Genomic DNA, 27,640 nt, shown 5'->3' with positions numbered 1-27,640 from the left:
TTTTAGCCGTAGGTGGGGTGAACATTGTCATTTTGGGGTACAGTTTACTAAGCTTGATATTTTCCAGACTTATATTTAACGATATTCAGATTTCATTTGTTGGTTTTAGTGACTTAAGTTAGCTTCCCTGACAGCTGTTAGGCCATTTAGATTGTCTTTAAACATATTTTGGGGCTAATTTGGGTGGGTTTTGGACTTGGTTTGCGGGGAAACCCAAGGCTGGTAAACAGTCCACATTGAAATACATGTTAAAAGTACCCTGATATACAATACCTCGCCTAACGATGGAGTTTTAACTAACCAATTAGATTGTTAATCCAGGGTATGCCTGTAGTGATGGTGTTAAGCACATCAGTATATGTGCAGTTTGTATTTGAGTAAATTACCATTTAACTCTAAAGTAAATATAAACCACTGGCATCCTTTTCCACTTGTTTCACATATATGCATGTACACACATATACTGCATCACTATTTGAGTTTCTGATATTTTTGCAAGATTACACTAATGCAGACTTGTATGTGTACATTATCATAAGTAATCCCCCATTTATTCAGACATCCATCATCTGTACAATCCATAACCCAGATGCTGTGACATGATTGTATTAAATAGTAATAATAATGATAATAATAATCTGGTCTTTTGTTTCTCAAAAACTAGCTCTCAGTACACATATACATTATTTTTACAGTTAAAGAATTGTGACATCTTTCGTATACAATACAAGCTTCATCAGTAAAAAAAAAAAATATGAAAGTGGCAATAATTAAACCCTATAATCATCTGTCATAGTACCTCTCTCCAGGTCGTAGCATCTTGAAAAAAGAAAGGCTTTCAGTTGTCTCTTAAAGGATTCAGCAGAAGAGAGTTGTGTCATGGACAATGGCAATCCATTGAATAGTCTAGGGGCTGTATACACAAAAGAATGATCAGAGAAAGATGACTGATGAATGGCTCAAGGCTCATCAAGATGCAAGGAATCATCTTCACTACGTAACATCACACCTGGGCATGCCAATGGGAGTTTTAAGAATTCACCAAGATACTTCGGTTCACCAAACTTAAAAACCTTGAATATAATCAGACACAGTTTAAATTCAATTCTGGCCTTTACTGGTAACCAGTGCAGCTCAGTTAGGAACGGGGTAGTCGAGGTTCTTGGGGGGGAGACCAAGGATAAACCATGCTGCCCTGTTCAACGCAGAGTGAACTTTTGTTAGTACAATATATTATTTGGAAGACCAGTCCGCAGTGAGTTACAATAATTGACACGAAACAAGACCACTGCACAGGCCAATGTTAAGAGGCAACGTCTGTTCAGGAATTTTCTCACAGAGGGCAGATATCTGATTTGCAAGTTACACCCTCTGATAACTTGATTAAAATGTTCTTTGTAATTTAACTTTGAAGTAAAATAAACACCCAGATTTCAAACAAAACTGACTGGATGAAGCTGTGGCACACCAATGTTCAAAGTCAAGTCATTATCAGTGTTGTCATCCCTTCTGTTTCCTCTGATGATGATGATCTCAGTTTTACCATCATTCAGCTTAAGTTTCCTCCTAGCCATCCAATCTTAATATCAGACAATATAGATTCAAGCTTAGTCTTAATATCATTGATATCTGACATCTTAATGTACAGTAGAGCTGGGTGTTGTCTGCATAAAAATGATAGGACATATCGTGAGCATCAAGTAAAGACTATAAACTACTTGTTTAGAGAGTTAATAGAATTTGACCCAAAACTAATCCTTGAGGAACCCAAAACAGAAGGGGAGCAGAATCAGAACTAGCATAATCAACAACCTCTCTCCGAGATCTTTCCAACAGATATGACGAGGAGCAAAAGAGCACTATTATGAACGCCGTAAAAATAAAGATAATTCAAAAATAGTTTATGATCTACTGTATCAGAAGTACCAGACAGATCTAACAGAACTAGGAGAGAGGACATTCCACTACAGGTGTTTGCCACCAAATCACTATGAAACCTTGTTAGTGCAGTTTCAGTTGAATGGTATTTTCTGTATGGTGATTGAACAACAGAACAGCTCTACTGTGTTCCAGTAGTGGTAAAACTTGATCAAGTATGGCCCGCTCAGTAATCTTGGATAAGAAAGACTGAGACAGGATGATAATTTGTCATGCTCTTGACATCACGGCCAGGTTTCTTGATTAGGGGCCTAAGCAAGGCACATTTCTCAGACTGTACAAAATTACTTTCTAAGAAGTATCTCTTTATTATGTTGCAGATAAATTCTGTGACAAGCCAAATGGTTTCCTGTACGCCAGGAAACCATTAACTACACTGGGTGATAACCCTATAACCAAATTTTGGCGTGGTGGTTTAGTGGGTAAGTACGGCGCTCCAATCAGATTGAGCCGGTGAAGGCTTATAGCCAAGAGGTGGTTGGGGTTTATTGCTCACATAATGCCACTCAGGGATGAGTGAGGCTGGTCACTGTCATCTTAAATGTCAGGACCAACTTGCCTAGCCATGGGCTTCTACGCTTCTCATGGGGCAACGTAGGATTGGATGATGGTGATAAATTCTGCAGTATGCTCGTACACATCAGGCAGTTGTGACACGTTACACGGTTCAAGTGGGCAAAATGTTTTATTAAGTTCTCTGATGTAACATTTGACTTTGTTTACATCCAGTGGATGAAATGTTGAAAGCAAATGATCCCCGGTGCACCGTGATTGGCAGTCAATGGAGTACACTTCACTAGAAGAACTGTTGTCTAAATAATTTCTTATGCGAGATATCTTAGTTGTAAAAAATTAAGGAGACTCAGAAGCCAATTGGGCATCAAATACAGAAGTTGGTTTAACAGTTGCATTCCTCCGACCAAACAAATTGTTTACAACTGCAGACAGTTTTCTTTGATCACCACTACATGAATCAACTTTACTTTGATAATACCTAGCCTTTTGGGCTTTTCCATTGTGCACAACTGCTCTTCTCGCAAAAACATAACACAAATGAGTTAATTCTGTCAGTCTCAAGCGCCACTCACATTCTGCCTTGCTACGTTGTCTACGCAGAGAATTAATGGATGGACCATACCACGGAGATTTGTCACGGACATTGATTGTTTTTACCACCTCATGACACTCATCATCATCCAGACCTCCTTTCCCACCCTAGGGCAGGGTGAGGAATAGCAACGTCCAAATGGTACAAATTTGCCCAGTCCAATGGGCCACGTTTCCATTCACTCATCATTCAAGTCCCTGCAATCCTGGCTCTATCTGATACACCAAAAACATTCACCACGTTCTGTAGCTTCTCACAAACATATCCAGTAGAGTTAATCCAGACACTGTCATGTCAAAAAGGGGTGCCAGATCCCTGATCATGCACTTCTCACAATATTCATCCAGCCAGCTCGATCTCTTATCAGTTCCCTAGCCTCACTGACTTCCAAACCTCTCTTCCTCACACACTCATCCACCATATCCCTCCACCTTCTCCTTGGCCTGCCTCACCTCCTCCTTCCCTCAGATTCCCTCAGATATGTCTTTTCACCACTCTTTTGTTATCCATTCTCTCCACATGACCATACCATCCTAGTACACTCTCTTCGATTCTGGTGTCCACCGACTTCCTTATCCCACATCTTTCATGAGTCACATAATTTTGTATCCTATGGACCCTCTGTACTCCTCATACATTCCTCAGCAGTCCCATCTCCACTGCTTATACTCTTGACTTTTCATTTTCCTGCCGCAGCATAGTCTCACATCCATGTGTTAAAGTTGGCACTAACACTCCTTCACGTAAGCCTCATGCAGCTGCAACACTCAAGCCTCTGTTTTTTATCATTGCACCATCTACTTTTCTTCCTTGTGCCACTACTTTCAACTTCTTTTGCACATTTTCCTCTTTTTTCTTTCAGTGTACCCAGGTATTTGAACTCTCACCAATTCCAGTCTCTCTCCATTCACTGTAACATCGCACTGGGAGTCACCTTCTGTCTCAGTAACCATCACTTTACTCTTTTTTACATTTACTCTCAAGGCATGATGCTCACACACATCAGCAAAACTCTGCACTAGCCTACCAAGTTCTTGTCCGGTACTTGCAAGCAGTACTGCATCATCTGCATACAACAAATTTGAGATGTTTCATCTATCACCATTCATTACCAGTGCCATCCCTCTCTCCATTACTCATATTTTTACTTCTCTCATCACCCCATCTGTATATATATATTGAACAACCATGGGGACATCACACAACCTTGTTGCATGCCCACACCGATTGTGAACCATTCACTTAGATGCCCATTAACCCTTACAGATGCTTCACTACCATCATAAAATCTCTTGACGGCACCTAGCAGCGTACCATTTACACAGTACATGTGCACAACTTTTCACAATCCTTCTCTGTCCACTTTGTCAAATGCATTTTCCAGATCCATGAATGCCGTAGACCCCTTATGGTCCTTCTCACAAGCCTTCTCAACTATCTGTCTGACTGCAAATATTTGATCCACACATCCTCTGCTACTCCTAAAGCCATCCTTTTCATCACTCACTTTGACTTTTGATATCTCTCTTACGTTCTCTATAATAATTCTTCCTTATACCTTCCCTACCACACTCAGGAAACTTATGCCACAATAATTTATTAATACTTCCATAAATTCAAATGAACATACATTTTCCATTTTGTACCAATGAAATGCCTGTGTTTGGGTGAAAATTATGGCTGCACAAACATTTTTGCCCTCCCAGATGGGAATAGCCTGGTGGCACCATGCTGTTTGGCTCGTTAGTTCACCCAGCGTCCGCTAGACACCCCTTCAGCCATTCCCAGTTCCAGCACGTTTACCACGTAGTGAGCAGCTCCTCTCGTATAATTGTTATGGTGGTGCCTTGTCTGAGCTTATTCTGGGCAAACCTTGGGCAGGTGCTTGAGTATGCCGAGCATCTGGATTGGGACAGAGAAATGTTGCCTCTTTGCCTATTAGAGGATTAGCATTCTGTGTGACTGAGTGTCATCTGACGCCTGAATTGTCACTTCTATCACCAGTCCAAGACTGACTCCTTTTTCAGACTTCTGAACCCTGCCTAGTCCACCTCTTCTTTGCCACCATCACAGTATCAAATCACGCCTTCAGTGACAGAACCACAACCCAACACATTGTCAGCCATTGTGTCTCCCCTGGAAATGAATTTGCGGCTGTCTTCCGAGTCACCTGAAGTGGACAATCTGTCACCATGTCCCACAGCCAGTTCCCTGGGCCAACTGCCAGAGTTCCTCCTTAACTCTGACTGCAACTAAGTTCATCAGGGTATGCCACTAGACCACACGGGATGTACTGTGCAGTGCAGCAGCTTCACCAGCCACAGTGCAACAGTCAGAGTAAAGGAGCAAGTGGGGTATTCAGCATGACGCGCTGCGAGGAATCATGAGTGTTTAATGTAATTTTTTCTAGCTTACTGTACTCTGCCATGATTTTAACCCATTTTACCCTTATGTTTTGTGTGCCCACTGCATTTTTCTTGTGTACCCGGTTTTTTAATGTTTTTTCATGTCACTGCAGGGTATGTCCCTGCAGTGGTGATTTTTTTTTTTTTTTTTTTTTTTTTTTTTTTTTAGTGTCCGACTCTGGGCAAAGGCTCAGGGCCTATTTCGTGGGGGCAGTGGTCTATCCCAAGGCCCAGTAGTCCTCCTACACCTCCACATGTCACCACTTCGGCGCTAACACCCACCGTCCATATTGAATACATACTAGGGCTGTCTCATACAGGACTGGTGTACTGGTATTAGCGGTGGTACTTTTTACGACATGTCGGCGGGTCATCTGGTAGATCAGGAAAGTCTGCTTTTTAGGAAATTCAAATCCTTAAACTGTTCCCTGCCCCAGCCAGGATTCAATCCTGAGTCCATTAGGACTGCAAGCCGCCTCTCTACCGATTCAGCCACCTGTGGTTGATGGGTCTGTTTGACCATGGTAAGTGCATGGCTGTGGTTTATAGGTCTGCTCGACTGGACAGTGTAGTGTAAAACAACAGGAACAAGTGTTGTATGGTGTACTGTAGTTGCCTTTTACAGTGGCTTTCAAAGTTAGGTTATGTACAAAAGGGGGCCAGGGGAGATGTCCATTTTCTGGACAGATCCATTTTCCGGACATGCCTTTGGCTCTGTTACGTCAGATACATACTGTAGAAGAGTAGTGTACCTCATAAATAAAATAAAGTAACCATTCTGTGGGTGAGCAATGCACAATATGTGAAGAAAAGTGTAGAATCACACCACATCAGTCAGATTGTATTATAAACAATCAGGTGGTGACCTGCTATGCAGTGCAAGGCAGTCATGAAAGATGTAAATATTCATGTACCGTAAGATGGGGTAACTGGGCACTGAGCGAGGGAACTGGGCACCCACTAAGTTATTTGCAAACTTTCCTGTATAAAACCTCTAAATCTTTAATTTTCTAAACTTTTCTGGTGCTAATTGTATAGCTAAGTCTACCAGCTATAACATAACTCAAAATCAGCAGTTAGAAATAGGAAAAAGTAGTCCACTAATCCTTGCATACATAAGAGTGACGTTTTCGAGAATTCACAGAAGCCCGAACATTGGAAACGCGAAAGGTAAGTTACGTATGGTAGAAGTTAGCTAGAGGACTCTACTTTTGCTCATTTATTGGACATTATCAAGGGTTGGATGGGAACTTGTAACATGTTTCAACAGTTAAGCATTACCAGGTAATGGCAAGTGTAACTCATGTGGGATAACTGGGCACTTTAGGGAGGGCAACCAGTCACATTAATTATCATTATTTAGTTTCTAAATATGTCTCAAAGACTCCTTGTCATCTATTGCTTTATTGCTAAATTTCAGGCTCTGAATCTGTTAGCTCGTTACCCACAGAACTGCAGTGATGATGCGGAACTACAAGATCCTGAGTAGCTGGAGTATACCTGTTTTTCCTGCATAAGTTTACGTTATATATAAGTTTATGTTATATATTATGTTTACCTGCCAAATTTTATGTTATTTAGTAGCAGCCAACGGTAATGAGCACCTTCATACAGTAATATAAAGGTCTGGGTGCCCGGTTCCTCCATCGCGTGGGGTAAACGGGCACCCACCTTGTTTTATTTCTATGTAGGTTGTTTTTGTATCCTTAAGTATGTGTCTGGTTCCAGAAGGTAGCCCTAAATGAGTTACTTAAAAACATTTTTCACTTTTTCCAAATTCCTGTGCATCTCTATAATACTGACCAAAAAGAGCTAAAAATGGTGCCAGTTACCCCATCTTACGATAGTTGTTTTACATGAATAAATGAATATTAAATTATTTTCCCTTACAACGTACTGATGGATGTTAAATATGAATACAACTGCAAACATTTTAGAACAGAAGGGCATGCAGATGAGGAAATTGAAATGTACAAAAAAATACTTCATGGTTAGTAACGAGTATTGTACTGATAATTATCATTACCTTGAGTTAATAGAGATAAAAGAAAAATTGTCAGTGTTATAAAACCACTGGAAAACAGGATACCTGGTGCAGGCTAGTAGCCCATACTGTTAAACTTGTATCAAAAGCACGTGTAAACCATGAAAAGTGTTAATATTGGGGGTGGGGTTATGAGGGGTAGACCGAGAAAGACATGGGACGAGGTCATTAAGTGTGACCTCAGGGTTAAGGGACTGAACAGGGAGGCTGCAATGGATCATGCAGCATGGAGAGCCGCCATTAGGTGACCAAGGCCGACACATGCAAGCATGTTGGAGCCTTTAAAAACGAAAATGAAATACTTGTCTAAATTTCACATTTTTCAAAAGTTCGAATAGTTTGTGGACACAAGCTTTTCAAATTTTGGAAGCTGCACTGTACCGAATCATCATATAAGCCTTCAAAATCTTTTGGCAGAAACTCTCCACACCTCTTTTTTTTTTTTTTTTTTTTTTTTTTTTTTTTTTTTTTTTTTTTAAGGTGCACTGTGCAGATTGTTATGTACAGTCAGCTGATAGGATGGCTGCAACCTTTGTCATGTGCATTTCCATAAACACTGCATTTCGTGCATCCATTTCCATCATTTGTCACAACTTTTGCTTCCTTAACTATCATAGTATACTTTTTCACACCATCATGCACCATATCCAGCCATCTTCTTCTTTCACACCACCTCCTACCTTTAAGCTCACTCACATATTACCAGTACCAGATATTTTTTCATTACCCTCACATTGTCCATTCTGTCTGTATGACTATACCACCTCAGTACACTCCTCTTGTCATCCACTCAACAGTTTGAACAAATCTGTGTTTCTTATCCAGTTCAGTTTACATATAATCCTTAATAGTCCCTTTTCCATTGCTCTCGCTCCTTGACTTTTCATCTTCATGCCATAGTAGTCTTACACACATACGAGGTCTGATAAAAAAGTATCTGATCATATACTGTATATATATATATATATATATATATATATATATACAGTCAAGTCACCTAAGGAGCAGCTAATAGCTTCTGGACTGTGCCCGTGCCATAGAAATAAATAAACCCTTGGGGAAAATGGTACAGTATTTGGTTATGGACTTTCACCTAAAGTCCCCCTTTTCACCCCACTTTTCCCCATATTTCCCCACTTTTCACACGCACACAATCAGGCAATCAGTCAATCCACGTATTACATGTAACAGTAGGCACAAAAAACGGGAGGGATGATCAGCCTTGTGTCTACTTGGGCAATACCACACGCTGCAGATTGAATGAAAAAAAGCTCGGCCAAGTAGACACTGAGCAGCTGACCGACCAAAATATTAAAGATGGCGGAGGCTGCCTTGTTAAGCACTGATTGAAGAAGTTTATTTGATAAAGTTTGTATGGTCAGGTGTCAACAAAACTCACATTTAACACATTAATAATCATTCTTATATATGTGATGATGATGATGGGAAGCATTATGCTTCTTTGTAGCTCAGAGATAGGTGCTTCATCATTAACCCGTTCATAGCGGTTTTATGAACAAACTAGTCACAATACCCAAAGAATCTTTAATGTTTCATTACTTAACACAATGAATTTGGTGAAGTGTAACCTCCTCATAAGAGAGAAAAAAGTCCACAGTTGGAGCTGAAGTGGTCGCCATCTTCTTTGTTTACAAACGAGGGAGCACGCCGACCGCCAGGGGATTTTGCCCGTGCATTTCAAACCTTGCCGCGCCTGCGCCATAGGTATTTTATGCGTGTGGTTCGTTTTTGGGGGGTCTGGCACCTTGCTGTGTAATAGAAAACCATGCCATAGAGGCACGCGCCATAGGCGACTTTATATATGTATATATATATATATACAGTAATCCCTCCACTATCTGACGTAATAGAACCAAAGGCATGTCCGGAAAGTGGTCCTGTCCGGATAGTGGGCACCAGCCTCCTGGACTTGTACTTATGGACCCTGACTCAGAAGAACACCTATACAACTCCCTCTGGACATGCATAGCACCTATTTAAGACCCAAATCACACCAATAAGGGACATAAAAGACTTAAATAAATGCAAAAGAACCATAAAATGAGGTTTTTGAGGTAGGTTTATACAATATTAAACATTCTGGGTACTTACAAGTCCCTGGCTCCTGGACTGGTAGTTATGGACCCTAACCTAGCCTAACTCAGAACACCTCCCTACTGCACATGCATAGCACCTAAGACACTACATATTCACATCAATAAGGGACATAAAAGAGAGAAATGAGGTGTTTGAGGTAAGTACAGTATGGAAAATACAGTACAGTAAAGTATGAAACATTCTGTGTACTTACAGCAAGTCCATGGCCATCTCAATGAATAACCGCCTCCTCTCAGACTCTGCCAGTAAGAAGGATTTCTTGAAGTACTTGCAGTACACTGTTCATGAAGTCTTGCACTTAACTTAGTCATTCGCACTCAGAAGTCCATTCTCTTCTCACTGCACACTCTTGTCTTATTTATGCTCCATTGTAACTTAATAAGTGTTGCACTCTGCACTTTAAGTCTTTCCACTCATAAAACCAATTTCAGAACAAAACACACAAGTTAATTTACGTTAAATTTAGTCCAAAAATTGTTTGTCTTTTCACTCAAATTTCTAATTTCTTAACAATACTGTATGCACTGTTTTTCTTTCACTGCACAACACTAAATTCCCGTGTGGTCTAGTGGAGAAGTTCTTGCCGTTTAGTCATGGTCAGAGTCTGAGAGTATCACTGGGAGGTGACCTAGGGGTGCGTCACTGGGTCGTGGTGATGGCGTACCCACTGCAGACGACTCGGAAGATAGACGCAAACTCACGTCGAGCGGTGACTCCACCGTGGCTGATGTGCTGGGCTGCGGCTCGGAGCTTGAGGGCCTGTCTTGGGGAGGCAACGGAGTGGAGCCAGGGCTGGGCACAGCGGGGGTCACGGGCCTGAAAAACTGTCAATGGTTGATTGACGCAATGACCGACGATTCTGACAACTGATGATGCGCTGCCTGAAAGCACACACTTCCTCCACAAGTCCCAAGGGCCCCATCTCCCTGTCGCAGTCTGGGTGTTCCAGGTAGTCAAGAAAAAACTCTAGGTGTTCCTGGAGTGCGCTCAGCTTGGGGATGGCTGGAGTAGCGTCATGCTGAGAGGAGTCCGCATCATCGTTCCCGTCCTCGTCGGAATCTTCAAGCTGGGTACTGACACCTGCAACTGAAGATGCGATCTCGATATCAGACAGGGTCTGATATCCTGGTTCGCCCTCATCGTCATCCAACCACTCACGCACTTCTTCCACATCAACATCGTCCCCATGCGCACGTAGACGTGCATGGAAGTCATCCACGTCAAAACCTAGGAAATCGTGCTCCACATCTGTTCCGAGAAGCAGACGAGACCAACCATTTCCTAGAGTCTTAACAGGGACTTCCTTCCATGCACTGGCCCAGTTGTAAATGGCAGACTTGATGTTGTAGCAGCGAAGGTGTTCCAAAGTCCGCTGGCTTAGCGTGTCCTGTCCCTCCCTGCGCTCGTCCTCGTCCTCGAGAACAACCATCACCTCGTCCAGGAACTTCCGTCGGTATAGCCGCTTCGTTGCCACAATCACTCCTTTGTCCATTGGTTGGATGAGAGCAGTAGTATTAGGTGGCAGAAACATGCACCTAATGCAGCCATTCTCAGCCACCAAGTCCTTGTCGCACGGGTTAGCAGGTGCATTGTCGAGGAGAAGGAGGGCCTTTACCTGGTCGCGTGGGATTCCCAGTTTCTCCGTCTGGTAATGTATGACCTCCTTGACGAAATGGCGGTGGAACCAGTCTTTGAAGATGTGGGCTGTGAACCATGCCTTCAAGGAATGGTACCAGACGACAGGATGGACATCCATCACCCCATGAAGACACCGAGGCTGCTTTGCATGGCCAACAATAATGGGCTTAAGCCGGTGCATGCCGTTAGGATTAGCACAACACAAAGCAGATAGCCTTTGCTTGGAGAGCTTGTGGCCAGGTACACGCTTCTCCGTCTCCTCGGCTAGAGTGTTCGTTGGCAATGAGCGATAGAATAAACCAGTTTTGTCAGTGTTGTAGACTTGACCGAGATTGAGGCCCTCCCTGTCAATCAAGCCCTTCACCTTGTGCCGAAACTCCTCTACTCCATCCTCGTTAGCGTCCAAAGCTTCACCATGAGACTTACAGTTGGTAAGGCCATGTCATAACTTGAACGCGAAGAGCCAACCCTCTGATGCCTTGAAGTCTAGGGCGTCGTGAAGCCTTGCGAACTTCTCAGCAGCAGCCTTCAGCTCCGTACCACATACCATCACACCAGCTGCACGCTGCTGTCGATACCAAATCAACGTGGATCGGTCGACTTCAGCAAACTTGGGAGTAAACATCATCTTCCTCTCCATATTGCGTTTGCTTTTTGACAAGAAGTCAGCCGTGTACTGCATGAGTTTGTCTCGGGATCTCTTAATATCAAACAAAGTAGATCGGGCCAGGTTGAACTCACGGAGGATGCGTGACGAAGACCATCCCGCATCTACTTTCTCCAATATCTCCCTCTTCTTCTCCAGAGTCAAAACCACTCTCTTCCTCTTCTCAGGCGGCGGGGCCATCATCACACACACGAAGGAGAGACACGAGCAGCAGGAGTGCCTGCAACAGGTAAGGCACCACCATAAAAGCGAGCACGTGGGCAGCCATGACGACGAGCGTTCACTCACGACAAGAGACAATCGGAAAGTGGGGAGGATGCAGGGGCACTATAGCGGATGTTGGAGGAATGACGCACCACAACAAAGCTGTCCCGCGCCACGCGCGCCAAGTTCAAATTATGGTCGGGAAAAAGTTTGATTTTTTTCGAATTTTTTGCGGTTTTCGGACCATTTTGGGAATATTGGATCCCGGGACGATTATGTCCTGTAAGTGGGGATGTCCGGAAAGTTGGCGTCCGGAAAGTAGAGGGATTACTGTATATATATATATATATACTGTATATATATTTACATCCCTGTCCCACACTGCCACAGACTCCAATAGTAGTAGTTCAGTATAGGAAGGCCGTTGCCCAGTGAGTTGTTCTTTCTATGGTCAGCCTTTAGGTGTACAGTACACAAGATCATCCCAGGCTTGGTGAATAAACACTGGTTCTTCAGTTCACTGTTGTTATTTTCCAAATTAATTACACTTAATGATTTCCACCTTCACTTTCCTCACAAGCACTGGAGCTATACAAACTTTACTAACTGCTATTACACTTAATGCTTGACAACACTTCACTGTTATTACACTTAATGCTTGACAACCTTTCACTGTCATTACACTTAATGCTTGACAACACTTCACTGTTATTACACTTAATGCTTGACACCCTTTCACTGTTATTACACTTGATGCATGACAACACATCACTGTTATTACACAAGTACTGAAAATATACAAACTTCACTGACACTGCACTGCACTGCACTCAAACTGAACTGAAAACCAACTGAACTCGTTCTAGTCTCTTATCCATCCTTATACAAGCTTGCATTGTACAAGAATGATCTACTTCTCCACAGTTCTGGTGAATTACAGAGAGAGAGCACAGTTACCAACTCGGAGACAAGCAAAACATGCGAGAGTTTTCTTACATTACATAACACTAAATTATTTAGCATACAAACTTAAATTGAATTGCATAATTTACCAGTCACATAACTAAAATATTATTGAGAGAAAGAGCACAAAAATTAATACATAAATTACGAAATAACTATGCTCACAAACAGCAGGCAAACTGGCAACTCTGACTCGTACCGAAACCTACGGTAAACTCGAGAAACATCGAGATGCTCCTCGACTGCCTAACTGAGAAATCTCACTTTTTAACACTATATATATATATATATATATATATATATATATATATATATATATATACACACACACATATACACATACACACACACACACACACACACACACACACACACACAGGAAGAAATTAAAAACAAGATCACTAGAGACAAAAAGGAGATGGCAAATGTAATGAGCTTACTGAAAGAAGTATCAGAGGAAATCTGTAGTAAAGACATAGAGGAACATAAAAGGTTAGGGAAATACGAGAAAAGCAAGACAAGACCTCTAAAGGTGACTTTCCAGAGTGTAAACACTGTGGAAGACATACTAAAAAATGCAAAGAATCTTATGGAAAAAGAGGATTTCAAAAATGTATGGATAAAAAGATGCCTAACACAAGAGGAACTGGAATTACTGAAAGAGAAAAGGGCGGAAGCAAAAACAAAAAATGAGGGAAGATCAGAAGAGGACAAGAAGAAATTTTTTTACAAAGTAATAGGATTGCAGGTACGAAAGTCGTACACAAACAAGATGGAAGAAAAAGGAGGAAGGTAGTAGAACCATGTCATGACAAGTATATAAACAAGATGATAAAGTTGATGTACTCAAATGTGGATGGAATGGTATCTAAATTACTAGAGATGAATGATTATGTCAGAGAAAATGAACCACAAATAATATGCCTAACTGAGACAAAATTAACACCAAGGATATCCAATGACATACTAAACTTAGAGGAATACAATATATGGAGAAGAGACAGAAATTTAAAAAAAGGAGGAGGAATTATAATATTAACTAAGAAAAATCTAAATGTCAAGGAAATAAACCTAGATATACCATCACAAGTAGAACTAATTGCAGTAGAGATCGACACATCTGAAGGTAAAGTAATTGTAGCCAATTTGTATATGCCACCCAGATCAAACACATGGGAAAGAGACGAATATGAGGACCTGGCAGAGAGTACAATTCAGAGTATAAGATCCTTGCTACATAAAATGGAAGAGAAATCGGAAAGAATTATACTAACTGGGGACTTCAATACAAATATAAATTGGAATACTGCAGATATAAATAGCCAAGAAAGCTGTTGAGACCAAAAGCTCCTGGATCTTGTACAAGAGTTTTTCTTAACGCAACATGTGAGGGAAACCACTAGAAAAAGAGGACTTGAGTTTTTCTTAATGCAACATGTGAGGGAAACCACTAGAAAAAGAGGACTTGATGTACCTTCAGTGCTAGATCTAATATTTACTAGGCAAGAAAATGACATTGACAGTTTAATATATCACCCTCCACTCGGCAAAAGCGATCATGCAGTACTAAATTATAACTTCAGGATAGCATATGACATAGTAAACAGCAATGACAGTTACAAAATGAGCCTAAACTATAAAAAGGGAAATTATCAAGACCTAAAGAAGTATTTCTTAGAAGTTGATTGGGAAAATGAGCTTAGAGGACAAGATTTAAATGCTGTATATAAAAAATTTTGTGAATTTTATGAAATAGGAGTCCAGAAGTACATCCCACAGCACAAAGAAGCAGATAAGAAAATACAGAAATGGTTCAATACAGAATGTAAAAAATCAAAAGAGAGAAGAGATTTGTTGTGGAATAGATACAGAAGACACAATAGTGAAAGGGCGTATAATAATTACAAACAGGCAAGAAACGACTATACAAGAATAAGGAGGGAAGCCCAAAAACAGTTTGAGGAGGATATAATAAATAAAAGTAGTGATCAACCAAAGCCGTTTTACAGCTATATCAGAAGCAAAACCAAAGTAAAAGATATAATACAATCCATTACGGAAGAGGGAATCACTTATACACAAGAGAAAGATATTTGTGAAGCACTAAATAAGAATTTCCAATTAGTTTTTACTGAAGAAAAAAATTTTGAGAGGGACTATGTGGAACACGCATGTCCACACATACTACCAGATATACAAATAGCAGGAAAAGTAATACAGGAGGAGTTAAGTAGATTAGACAGAGGAAAAGCAAGTGGTCCTGATGAAATTTCATGTTGGGTGTTACGAGAATGTGCAAAGGAGTTAAGTAAACCATTATTTTTAATTTTCAAGAAATCCTTGAGTCAAGGGAAACTACCTGATATTTGGAAAAAAGCAAATATAGTCCCCTCATTCAAGAAAGGAAATAGACAAAATCCTTTCAACTACCGACCAGTATCACTGACCAGTGTTGTAAGCAAGGTATTAGAAAAACTTATAAGAAAAGCTTGGGTAAATCATCTAGAAGAACACAGTATGATAACAGAAAGACAGTTTGGTTTCAGAAAAGGAAAATCATGTGTTACTAATCTGTTGAGCTAGTATGACCGAGTAACAAACACAATACAGGAAAGGGAAGGATGGGTGGACAGTATCTATTTAGATTTCAAGAAAGCTTTTGACACAGTACCACACCAAAGACTTTTATGGAAGCTGTACCATCAAGGAGAAATTCGAGGCAAACTGTTTTGTTGGATGCAAGACTTTCTCATAAAAAGAGAAATGAGGACAGTACTAAAAGGAAACTACTCATCATGGAAAGAAGTGACTAGTGGAGTACCACAGGGTTCGGTGCTGGCACCAATCATGTTTTTAGTGTACATAAATGATATAAACAGTAACACTGGAAATGAGAGCTATCTGAATATGTTTGCAGATAATGCAAAAATACAAAGGAGAATTACTAGCACAGACTCTTGTAGGGAGCTACAAGAAGAATTAAATAAACTTCATGAATGGAGTAGTACATGGCAAATGGAATTCAATGTGGACAAGTGTCATGTAATCAAGTTTGGTAAAGTGGAAAAAGACCTGATTGGAATTATAAGTTAGGAAATAAAACCCTATACACATCAGAAAGAGAGAAAGACCTAGGTGTGATTATCAATAACAGACTATCTCCGGCTGACCACATCAGCGAGAAGGTACGGAACATGTATACACTGCTTGCAAATATGAGAATAGCATTCACATACATAAATGAAGACATGCTAAGAAGGATAATAACATCATTCATTAGACCAACCCTGGAATATGCATCAATAGTCTGGAGTCCTCATCTCAAAAAGCATATAGACAAGATTGAAAAAGTTCAAAGGGCCGCTACAAGATGGATACCAAGCTTAAAGGACCTAAGCTACGAAGAAAGACTAAATAAACTGAATCTACCAACACTACAGGAGAGAAGGAAAAGAGGTGACATGATAATGCTATATAAGTGCATATCAGGAAAGGAGAAAATAGACATAAATGATTACTTAACATAGGGAGAAGCATCAGCAAGAGGACACTGCAAAAAACTGCATAAGAAGAGAGGTGATAAAGACGTAAGGAAATTCAGTTTCCCAAACAGAGCAATTGATCAATGGAATGCACTACCGAATGAAATAGTGTGTGCCAAAACAATTCACAAATTTAAGGATATGTACGATAAATATGGTCTAAGACACGGGACAGTACGAGCTTGACTCATTCCTGTAAAGATACAATTAGGTAAGAACACACAGTAATTCCTCCAAGATCCGACATAATAGGGCCAAAGGCATGTCCAGGACTTGGTTTTGTCTGAGACATGGGAAAAATGCCCTTGGACAGGTACTTATAGACCCCAACCCAACTTAACTTTGAAAACCACCTAAATAACTCCCTACTGGACATGCACAGCACCTATTTAAGACCCTATTCACACAAATAAGGGACAGAAGCCATGAAATAAATGAAAAGGAACCAGAGAATGACAAATTAGAAGTGAGTAAGGAAAATATTTAGCAGTGTTCAGGGTACTTTAAGACACATCCGTGACCATCGGGAAAATTAACCCGCCTCCTCTATTGCTCTGACAGTGGTGAAGGTGCACTTGAAGCATGTACAGTAATCCAGTGTTGCACTGCACTTAATCCTTTGCACTGTGAATTATAATTGTTTAGCACTGCACATTCTGTTCTTACTTGTGCCATGCCAGTTGCAACACACCAGTGTTGCACTCTGCACCTAATCCTTTGCACTCTGAATTCTTATTTTTAACACTGCACAACACTGTAACTTCCCATGTGGTTTAGGGGTGAGGTATTGCTGTGTATTCACTGTTTATTCACAAAAGCGAGCACGTGGGCAGCCATGGCGACGAGCATGCAGTCACTTTGGTAGGTAGGAGGGAAGTGGGGAGGATGCAGGGACGCTGTAGCGGACGTCGCCGGGACTGCGCACCAAAACACAGCTGTTCATCACTGCGCGGCAGATTTAGAGTAGGGATGAACACATATCAGCTTTTTTAAATCCAAGCCCAAAATGTCTGGGACTTGGAGTTTCCGGGACTTGGGCATCCAGGCCTTAAAGGGATTGCTGTATACACACACACACACACACACACACACACACACATATATATACTGTATATATATCATCATCATCATCATCATCATCATCATCATCAAATCCTGTGTTGCCCCATGAGGAGTATAGGAGCTTTGGGGCTAGGCAAGTTGCTCCTAACATATAAGATGAGAGTGACCAGCCTCACGCATCCCTGAGTGTCATTACTTGAGCAGTAAACACCAACCATCTCTTGGATATAAACCTGGACAGGCTCAATCCAACTGGAGTGCTTAAATTACCCACTAAACCATCAGGCGCCATAATTTGGTTGTATGGTTACCACCCAGCTAGTAAATGGTTTCCTGGTGTACTGGAAACGATTTGACATGTCACTCAGTGTAGAGTCACCCATAGACAGAAGGAAGAGGAAAGAATGAAGGAAAGAAAGACAGACAAGGAAGAAAGGAAGAGAGGAAAGGGCAGACACCCAAGAGCAGCACGTATATATTTTCTCGTTCACCAGTAGGAGCAGGGGGATGCAGCTCAGTGGAGCATGACCTTGAATTGTTGTATGCATGCTCAAAAATGTTAAGTGCTGCCACCCAGCCCATTCACTGTCGAGCAGCATGTGTTTAAGGATGTGTTTTTCTTTCTCGTCACATTTTCATTGTGTGGCGTGATAAGCAAACAGATCAAACAATGTTACTGCATCAGATTTTTTTTTATTAAACTTGTCACACAATCTGAAACCATTAGGAAGATTTAGTAGGCTTTTGGCAATGAAGCTATGGGTGTTACACAAATTAAGGACTGATACAAAAAGCTTTAGAAGGTGAGGTTCATGCAGAAATTTGTTTTCAACTACCAGGGTGTTGTTCATTCATTATAAGTGTGTCAGAAGGCCAGTCAGTAAAGAATACTACATAGGAGTTCTCCATCACCTATGGAATACATTTCATCACAAAAGATGAGAGTTGTGGGAGGCAGAGTATTGGCAGCTCCACCATGACTGCTCCAGCCTACTCATCCCATCTCATCCAGGATTTTTTGGCCAAACACAGGATCACGCAGATCCAGCAGGCTCCCTGCTTTCCTGCCATGGCTTCCTATGACTTTTGGCTATTTCCTACAGTTATGATGCCACTGAAAGGTTTGAGATTTGAGGACAAAAATTAAATAAAGACAAAGGTGACAAAGATCTTGTTGACAGTCCCAAAAATGTGACTTTATAATATGTTACCAGGAATGGAAGTACTGTTGGGCTAAGTGTGTTGAGTCCCATGGGGCATAATTTGAAGGGGGATTAAAATGTGAACTCATTTTTTTTCTTCTTTTTTTTGTCTGCTAAAAGTTAGATACTTTTCAATCAGACCTTGTACTTTCACACAGACCTCTTGTTGACAAAGTATTTAGCCCTTATGTACCAAAGCTTGCATATATTGTTCACTTTGCTTATTTGAGAGACTGCATGCGTTTGTTTACACATGTATATATATATATATATATATATATATATATATTTTTAGATTGTTGCATGAAGCTATTGGAACTCTTCCACTATTTCAAAATTTTCATCATTTACCTAGGTGAGGTAGATCCAGCAGATCCATTTCAAGACAGTTATATCATTTAAAGACTAGGAATAGGATAGAGAGCAGAAGGTATCATAAAAAAAAAAAAAGGCATGATATTACTTCTGTTAAAATATACTGTATATATATATATATATATATATATATATATTATTAGTGTGTCCTCCCTGTGGTAATTACAGTATGTATTTGACACCTGGAATCCAACAAAATATTTAGAGCATATACTTAGGAGTTTTTGGAGGGAAACAAAGAATTACGTACGTATTATGTGAAGAGATGGCTTCCTGGGTTAGGGAAGAGATAAAAGTAAAGGATATAATCACCACAGTCAAAGAGAAGAAAAAATGAGCAGGCTGTGTTCTTCAGAGAACAGATAACATTTGGACCATCAAGGTATGAGTGGCAACCCAAAAGTGGGAAAAAGTTGCAGTCAGGCAACAAGATGGGAAGATAATACAGTACAGTATTTGGTGATTAGCTGGGATTGGGTAGAGCAGACTAACACCCTTTAAGTTAGAATGGAGAAAGATAGAAGAGACCTTTGTTCTGAGAGTAGAGAAAGATAGAGGAGATATTTGTTTTGAGAGTGCAGAAAAATAAGAGAGACCTTTGTTCAGAGAGTGGAGAATATTAAATGAGACCTTTGTTCAGAGAGTGGAGAATATTAAAAGAGACCTTTGTTCAGAGAGTGGAGAAAGATAGAAGAGACCTTTGTTCTAAGATTGGAGAAAGATAGACCTTTATTTTGAGAATGGAGAAAGATAGAAGAGACCTTTGTTCAGAGAGTGGGGAAAGATAGAAGAGACCTTTGTTCAGAGAGTGGGGAAAGATAGAAGAGACCTTTGTTCAGAGAGTGGGGAAAGATAGAAGAGACCTTTGTTCAGAGAGTGGGGAAAGATAGAAGAGACCTTTGTTCTGAGATAGGAGAAAAATAGAAGAGACCTTTGTCCTGAGAGTGGAGAAAGGTAGAAGAGATCTTTGTTCTAAGATTGGAGAAAAATAGACCTTTATTCTGAGAATGTAGAAAGATAGAAGGGACCTTTGTTCAGAGAGTGGGGAAAGATAGAAGAGACCTTTGTTCAGAGAGTGGGGAAAGATAGAAGGGACCTTTGTTCAGAGAGTGGGGAAAGATAGAAGAGACCTTTGTTCAGAGAGTGGGGAAAGATAGAAGGGACCTTTGTTCAGCGAGTGGGGAAAGATAGAAGAGACCTTTGTTCTGAGATAGGAGAAAAATAGAAGAGACTTTTGTCCTGAGAGTGGAGAAAGGTAGAAGATATCTTTGCTGTGGGAGTGAAGAAAAATAGAAGAAACCTTTTTTTCTAAAAGTGGAGAAAGATAGAAGAGACCTATGTTCTGAGAGTGGAGAAAGGTAGGAAAGGCCTTTACTCTGCATGTCTCTGACTGTTGATGCTATTAAATATATGTTTTTACCTCTGTATTTGCCAGAATATACAAGTGAAAATAAAAATTATAGCTGAAGAGGGAGGAGGTTGCAACCCTAGTAATGCCCCCTCTGGTTGTGTTTCCTGTATAAAAATGTGTTAGCTTCTTTTCAAATGCAATTAATGTTTTGTCTGTTTATTCAGATGATAATTCCATCAGGTGTAGTAATACATTTCCCGAATAATTGTTGATCATCAGTTGTACATTCTAAAGGTTTGCCTTCAATTAACAGATTTTACTGGAAGAACTCGGTGGCACGAGAGGAATGTGACTCTGAGTGCAAGAAGCGGATGCTGTGCGACCTCAAATCAGGCCGCTCCAATGACCGCAAGGTGACTTGTGCCAAGATCACGGAGCAGGTGGAAATTCGAGAAAGAAACGACTGGCGCAGCTGGATCTTCTCCGGCCTCACCATAACGTACGGTTGGGTCGCCAGCGTGTTCGAGTGAGAGTGCGGGAATCTGTCAGTGCATGCCAAGTGAAGGGTTTAGTTTGTGTTCATTTATTTATTTTTAGAATTAAATAGTTGCATGATGAAACCTGAGTGACATTTTGTGTAGTATACAATTGATATTTTACATTATTTCATCCTGGTGTGAATGATGTTATGCATGCTGTACTATATACTTTTTTCTTGTTACCATAGAACCAGAATGGATCACTCTGCATGAATAAAAGGTTTAAAGCAGATGCATTTGATCACCATCTGTTCATTAATTTAATTATCCCCTTGGCTGTAGTGTACAGGACATTCTCCTCACAGATTTCCATCAAAATACTTATCATACCTTAAGTAAAATCCAAATTCAAAGAAAGTGGTCTGTAAACTTACATTTGAAACAAACTGTAAGATTCTAATGTCCCATTTACCTGTTTTGATCAGTTAAGGACATCTTGTTTTTGGCTGTTGGAGCATATACAAACAAGTACTGCTCAGGCCAAAACCACCACCACCACCTCCACCATGCAAGGCAAAATTTTTGTCGCTTGGTGTATAGTTGCTCATGAGAGCATATCACATCATGCAGGCATAATTCACAGAATAAGGAGATTCAGAAACTTTGAAAAACAGATGAGATTCTGTAAGGCATGCCACAGGCTATTGGAAATGTCCTTTGAAAAGCATATTGCAGCCATGGGATGATGTTGCATATACTGGTCTTGAATTGTGTTCTCAGATAATCTTGTCTTAAGTTTGAGAAATAACTTTTTGGTTCAGAGAGTTAAGTAAAGTGAAGCCTCCTTGATTGCTGGTTTTGTTATTGCAATTTTTCTCGATCATGGCCTTGTGAAAATTGTATTACCTTCAGTATTGCTGGTAAAATTGCATTGATTGCAGTTTAGCCACAAGAAAATTTGAGGAAAATCAATTGGAGCCACGTAAATACTGCACTCTTCTTTGCAAACAAAGTGCAAAAACAGGAATATACAAATAATAGAAGCACAATTTAAGACAAAGGAAAGTATCAGACTTACAATAACACAGTCATTTGATTTCTTCCTTTATTATTCAATAACATGATAATATCACTAAATTGTGCAGGAGAAACTAAGTGGGAAGTGGTTGCAATTAGGTATTGGGTTTCTAGATGGATGCATTGAGGTATTGGGTTTCTGGATGGATGCATTTAGGTTTTGGGTTTCCAGATGGATGCATTTAGATATTGGGTTTCTAGACGGATGTATTTAGGTATTGAGTTTCTAGATAGATGCATTTAGGTATTGGGTTTCTGGATGGATGTATTTAGGTATTGGGTTTCTAGATGGATGTATTTAGATATTGGGTTTCTAGATGGATGCATTTAGGTATTGAGTTTCTAGATGGATGCATTTAGGTATTGGGTCTCTAGATGGATGCATTTAGGTACAGTCGTGGCCATAAATAATCACCTATCCCCCTGTACTTCGTGCCTCAGACTGGCTCCTTTATGCTCGGCAAGTCACACTGGAGTAAGAGGGGCTGAGAGGGAGGGGCCAGAGAGAGAAGGGAAGGTGGGCGGGGGGACGAGCGATGGTGCTTGGGTGGAGTGAGGGAGGGGAGGGAGGGTAGGTAGGGAGAATGAATACTGTTCGCCACTGTGGAGTGGATGTGGAGTGGTTGCATTGAGGCAGTTGGACAAAATTCAAAATAAAGCCATTAGATTAGTCAATAATCCTGCCATTACGCAGGACCCTCCTCCATTATCAGTACCGGTACGTAGAGATGTTGCTTCTCTAGCATTATTTTACCGCTATTTTTACCGTAAGTACTCTGACGAACTTGCTTCAATTGTGCCTCCCCTTCATATCTTTTCCCGAAATATTCGGGCAGCTGGACCTCATATTTTCGTCTATTCTCTTTCATTCAGGGTATCAGATAAAGGAGTTACTATTCGCTAGATAATGCTGCATTACACCTTGTGTAGCGGCATCAGACAACAAACTTTCGATAGGTGGTGATATCAAGGACTGGCTCGTGAGAGAAGTATACTGACGTGACAGATCAGATGGTGATATCAAGGACTGGCTCGTGAGAGAAGTATACTGACGTGACAGATCAGATGGTGATATCAAGGACTGGCTCGTGAGAGAAGTATACTGACGTGATATCAAATACTAGTGCAGAGCCATCGAGATTGTGTGGGCCCAGATTGTCAACGCGAGGAAGCCAGAGAACGAGAGGACACTGGCCCGCCTCCTACAGGACCAGCACACCAAGGACGAGTGGGAGCTGTTCAAACGAAACCAGCAAACCATCAACAACATTGTTTCCCCGGTGCCGCGACGCCTGCATGAGGTTTTTAAGGCAGGAGGCCACTGGACTACTTACTAAGCCTTTCCTGGTTGCTTTGGCCTGACCAACGCCGGTAACCATTGACACAGATATATTCTGGGAGTTTGGGTAGGATTTTGTTTCATTTTCCCTCCAACAGATTATGAGAGATACCGTTATCATAACCAGCCATGAGCACAGACATCAAATTTATTTACCTTTTATGCACAGTTATTTTAAATAGCCTTTTCATATGAAGATGTCATTAAATGATTATTGAATTGACATGATGGTGACTGTACAGAGGGAGTGTATACCGCGAGGGTGATCATATTTACAGTGGACACAGCCATGTCAAAGGTTGTATATGATATTATTTCCAAAAAGTAGTTGCATTTAAGAGTAGACGACGTTTCTTCCACAAACATTACGGAAGTCAAAGCCATCAAGATTCCATTCTGCGTCTGAAGTCAAAATACACGGATAAACACAAATATCTGGCTCCGCACTAATGATTGATATCACATCAGTATACTTCTCTCACGAGCCAGTCCTTGATATCACCACCTATCTAAAGCTTGTTATCTGACGCCACTATACAAGGTGTGATGCACCTTAATCTACAGAATAGTAACTCCTTTGTATGATGCCCTGAATGAATGAAAATTGACAAATTATGTGGCCACAACTTCGTATTTCATTCTCCTTCCCCTACCTACCCTCCCTTCTCTCTCTCAATCCACCCCAGCACCACCCCTCATCCCCCCACCCACATTCCCTTCTCTCTCTGGCCCCTCTTACTCCAGTGTGACTTGTTGCGCATAAACAAGCCAGTCTGAGGCACGGGGTACAGGAGGATAGGTGATTATTTATGGCCACGACTGTACACTATTGGGTTTCTAGATGGAGTGTTTAGGTATTGGGTATCCAGATGGCTGCATTTGTTTACACCTCACGAGTTATGTTGTTGTCAGTCGCTGCATGGGTTCCTTGACCCAAGCCGACCCACGTGACCCACGTCCAATACTAGCAGCTGCCTGCTTCAGTCTTATCGTTATGTTGACTGTCGTTGTGTCGAGAATCATTTTCTTCATTTTTTCCTTGCTCCTCATTTCATCTCAGAACTCTGAGCCTGTAGTTGCAGCCTAACTTTAGTTACAATTTCTAAGCACCTTGAAAGTGCTAAGAACTCAAAAAAAAGGAATTTATTCCCAAGGAAGAAGTAAAATTATTGGACAAAGTGGTATGCGATGTGGGAGTTTAATGTGAATGAGAGTAACATTTTACAGTCCAAGGTGGGACAGTCAAATAAAATTGGTTGGGTGTGTTTTCGATGAAGATAGTCTTTTTGTTTGAGAGTGATAAAAAACTAAAGATGTTAACAATGAGGGAGTAGTAAATTCATGTTTTCATGTTTAGTGGAACGAGTGTGAAAAGGGTTTTGTGACTGATCTTTGTTATGAACTGATGGACTTGGGCTAAAAAAATATTGGCTTCTTGGGTATGTGAATACTCAGTGTGTTGATGTAAGAAGTTGGGTAAGATAATTATATGAGTTCAGTTCTTTTGCATTACACTGTCGTACAAATTACAGTGTACTGTTTGGCAGACTTGTTTATTATTCAGGATTACTGCATTTGTGTTTACCATAGAGGTTGTGTGCAATCACTCCTTGCTGACAGTTTCATTGTGTTTTTTTCTTTATTGTTGATGACTAATGATTCTTTCAAAAATAGTTTCACTGAATTTTTATTTATTTCATATTTTAAATAATTAATGCAAGATTAGATGATGAATGAAATGAAAAATGAATAATTAATGTCTGTCTGTCTATCTGTCAATTGCCGGTGTTGAATCCCTTAAGGGGTGGCTACAAACAAATCACCTCCATGTCGCCCTGTCCCCTGCCATTTCACTGCCCTGCTCCCAGCTCACACCCCCCTCTCTCATATACCTTCCCACTTCATCCCTCCATCTCATCCTCGGCCTCCCTCTCCCTCTCGCCCCCCCCCCCTCCACCTCACTCACATACACACTCTTCATCAATCTCTTATTCTCCATCCTCTCCACATGGCCAAACCACCTTGATGTGTTTCTCCTATTGCATCCTATCACATCCACATCCACTCCACAATGCTCCTTCACATCCTCATTTGTCAGTCTATCCCTCCATGTGACTTCACAGGCTCCTCTCCAAAAACTCATTTCCACTGCTCTCACTCTAGACCTCTGTCCCTTCAATAAGGTCCAAGCTTCACTTCCATACATTAAAATTGGTATGACAATACTGTCATGTAGTAAATAATGTGCTGAAAGCAATTCTTGGCAAAATATGCATGATGCTGGGTGGTGTCTTTTCACAGGTTGATTATAGAAACTTGTGCCTGGTTGGTATGGGGGCTTTTAACCCATACCACACTAGCGACATACTGTAGATCTGCGTCCCTTTCAAAAATGCCAGAGATGTAGATCTATGTCCTTACAACACTGAGTAGTCATTGCAAGCAACTGGAGTAAAATGGAAGGTAATATCATATCTCGCTAACTTCAGACATTTCTCCACTACGCTTACAACACTGATTTAGAAGCACAGGAGGCCAGTGAGTCTTCACAGGCTCACAGCTGCTCTACTCTATCTGTAACCTTGAAGATTTCAGAGGTAGAGTGGCACCAGCCTGACTCGGTTCAACCAACTACCTGGCTTTAGTAGCCTAATTACTTTTACTGGTGCCAGGGATTGTATATTGATATATTAAGCCCATTTAGCAAGAAAAAAAAAAATCGAAAAATTGGCCAGCGTGGAGGGGTATCAGTCTTTTTATTTTGCCCAGTGCAGTACAGATTAAGGTTAGGTTTGGTGGCAGTTTTAGGCAGTTAAAATTATGGGAGTATTGAAGGTAAAACTTTTCGGTTAGGTTAGGTTAGGATGCACTGATGTGTCCAGTCAGCAAGATCCTTTGTAAACACACTGCAGCAGGCATTTAAGACAGAAAAATGGTAAAACCTCACTAGAACGGACTAATTTGGGCCCAAGCCGTTGTGAAAAAAGCGAAACTCCAAAAAAAAATGACATATGGACTTCCCCCTGCTATTTTCATACATGAAAAGCGTTATGGCCACAATCCTGCTTCACCCCACCAATTCCTTCTGAGTCGGGGTATTATCCCATTTGCCTCTTAACTTTTCATAGATGCCACTATAAATAATTTATTGCATAACACAGTATAATTTTAGTAAAGTTTAGACTCGATAAAGGTCATATGTAACACACACAGGAAGATATTTTCATGCATGAAAAGTGTCCTGGCCACCATCCTGCTTCACCCCACCAGTTCCTTCTTACTCATGGCAATATCCCTTTTGCCTCTTATTTTTCTAAAATGCCACAAAATATAATTTGTTGCATAACGCAGTATAATTTTTGGAAGGTTTAGACTCGATAAAGGCCACATGTAACACACAAAAGATACTTTCATTTATGAACAGCATCATGGCCACCATCCTGCTTCACCCGTGCCAGTTCCTCCTAACTGGTGGCACTATCCCATTTGCCTCTTAACTTTTCTCAAATAATTTATTGCATAACACAGTGAAATATAAGCAAGGCTTGGACACAATAATGCTCATATGTTATAAAAAAAATATATATATTTTCTTACCTAACCATTCTGACTCACTTGACTGACCCTACTCTACCCCCTCACCTTGCCAAGTGTTCATCATCGTTCAGCACCTGGTGAAGAATCATTCAGAGCAAAGCCTTCAAAATCATTACCTATTATCTTCAGGGTCATCATCTATGTGCAGTGAATCATCCTCCTGACTGTCTTCACTGGCAGGAGCTGAATCATGAATGGGTATTGGAGGTGTAGCTTCTGCCATGCATGCCATGTGGTGTACTTAATTTTAAGCATTTTTCAAATATTGTACTTTACACTTTATACACTTTATTGGCCACCATTTGGAGGATTAGGGCATTGGGCTATAGATAGATAGATAGACACTTTATGCACCTTATTTTTTATGACCTTACAAACTAGAGATATTCACTTTGTCTGTATATTTCACTCATCACTTGTTACCCTCGAGCAGTACATCAGGGACTTTCGTGGAAATGATGAGGGTTGAGTGACAGAGGCAGAGCATGGGAGAACAATAGTGGCGCCACCAGCCCGCCACCAACCGATGCA

At 40.8% G+C, this 27,640-nt stretch overlaps 1 protein-coding gene across 7 annotated transcripts in view; it reads left to right on the top strand.

Moving 5' to 3' along the window:
* LOC145412628 (sphingomyelin phosphodiesterase-like) overlaps nt 1-27,640 on the top strand; it is a 275,380-nt gene that overhangs the window by 212,986 nt on the left and 34,754 nt on the right. For 5 of the 7 annotated variants that reach the window (XM_080282551.1, XM_080282549.1, XM_080282546.1 and 2 more), the window contains one exon: nt 20,931-21,143. In XM_080282551.1, coding sequence (XP_080138677.1) covers nt 20,931-21,143 — 213 coding nt within the window. The remainder of the gene's footprint in view (nt 1-20,930; nt 21,144-27,640) is intronic. The other 2 variants (XM_080282550.1, XM_080282548.1) reach the window with 2 other exon arrangements.

The sequence above is a fragment of the Coenobita brevimanus genome, chromosome 93, assembly GCF_032717465.1.
Source record: "Coenobita brevimanus isolate Jiangsu-jjx chromosome 93, ASM3271746v2, whole genome shotgun sequence".
Taxonomy (NCBI): Eukaryota; Metazoa; Arthropoda; class Malacostraca; order Decapoda; family Coenobitidae; genus Coenobita; species Coenobita brevimanus.
The sequence above is the reverse complement of the archived record's forward strand: the minus strand, read 5'-3'. Positions and strand labels throughout refer to the sequence as shown.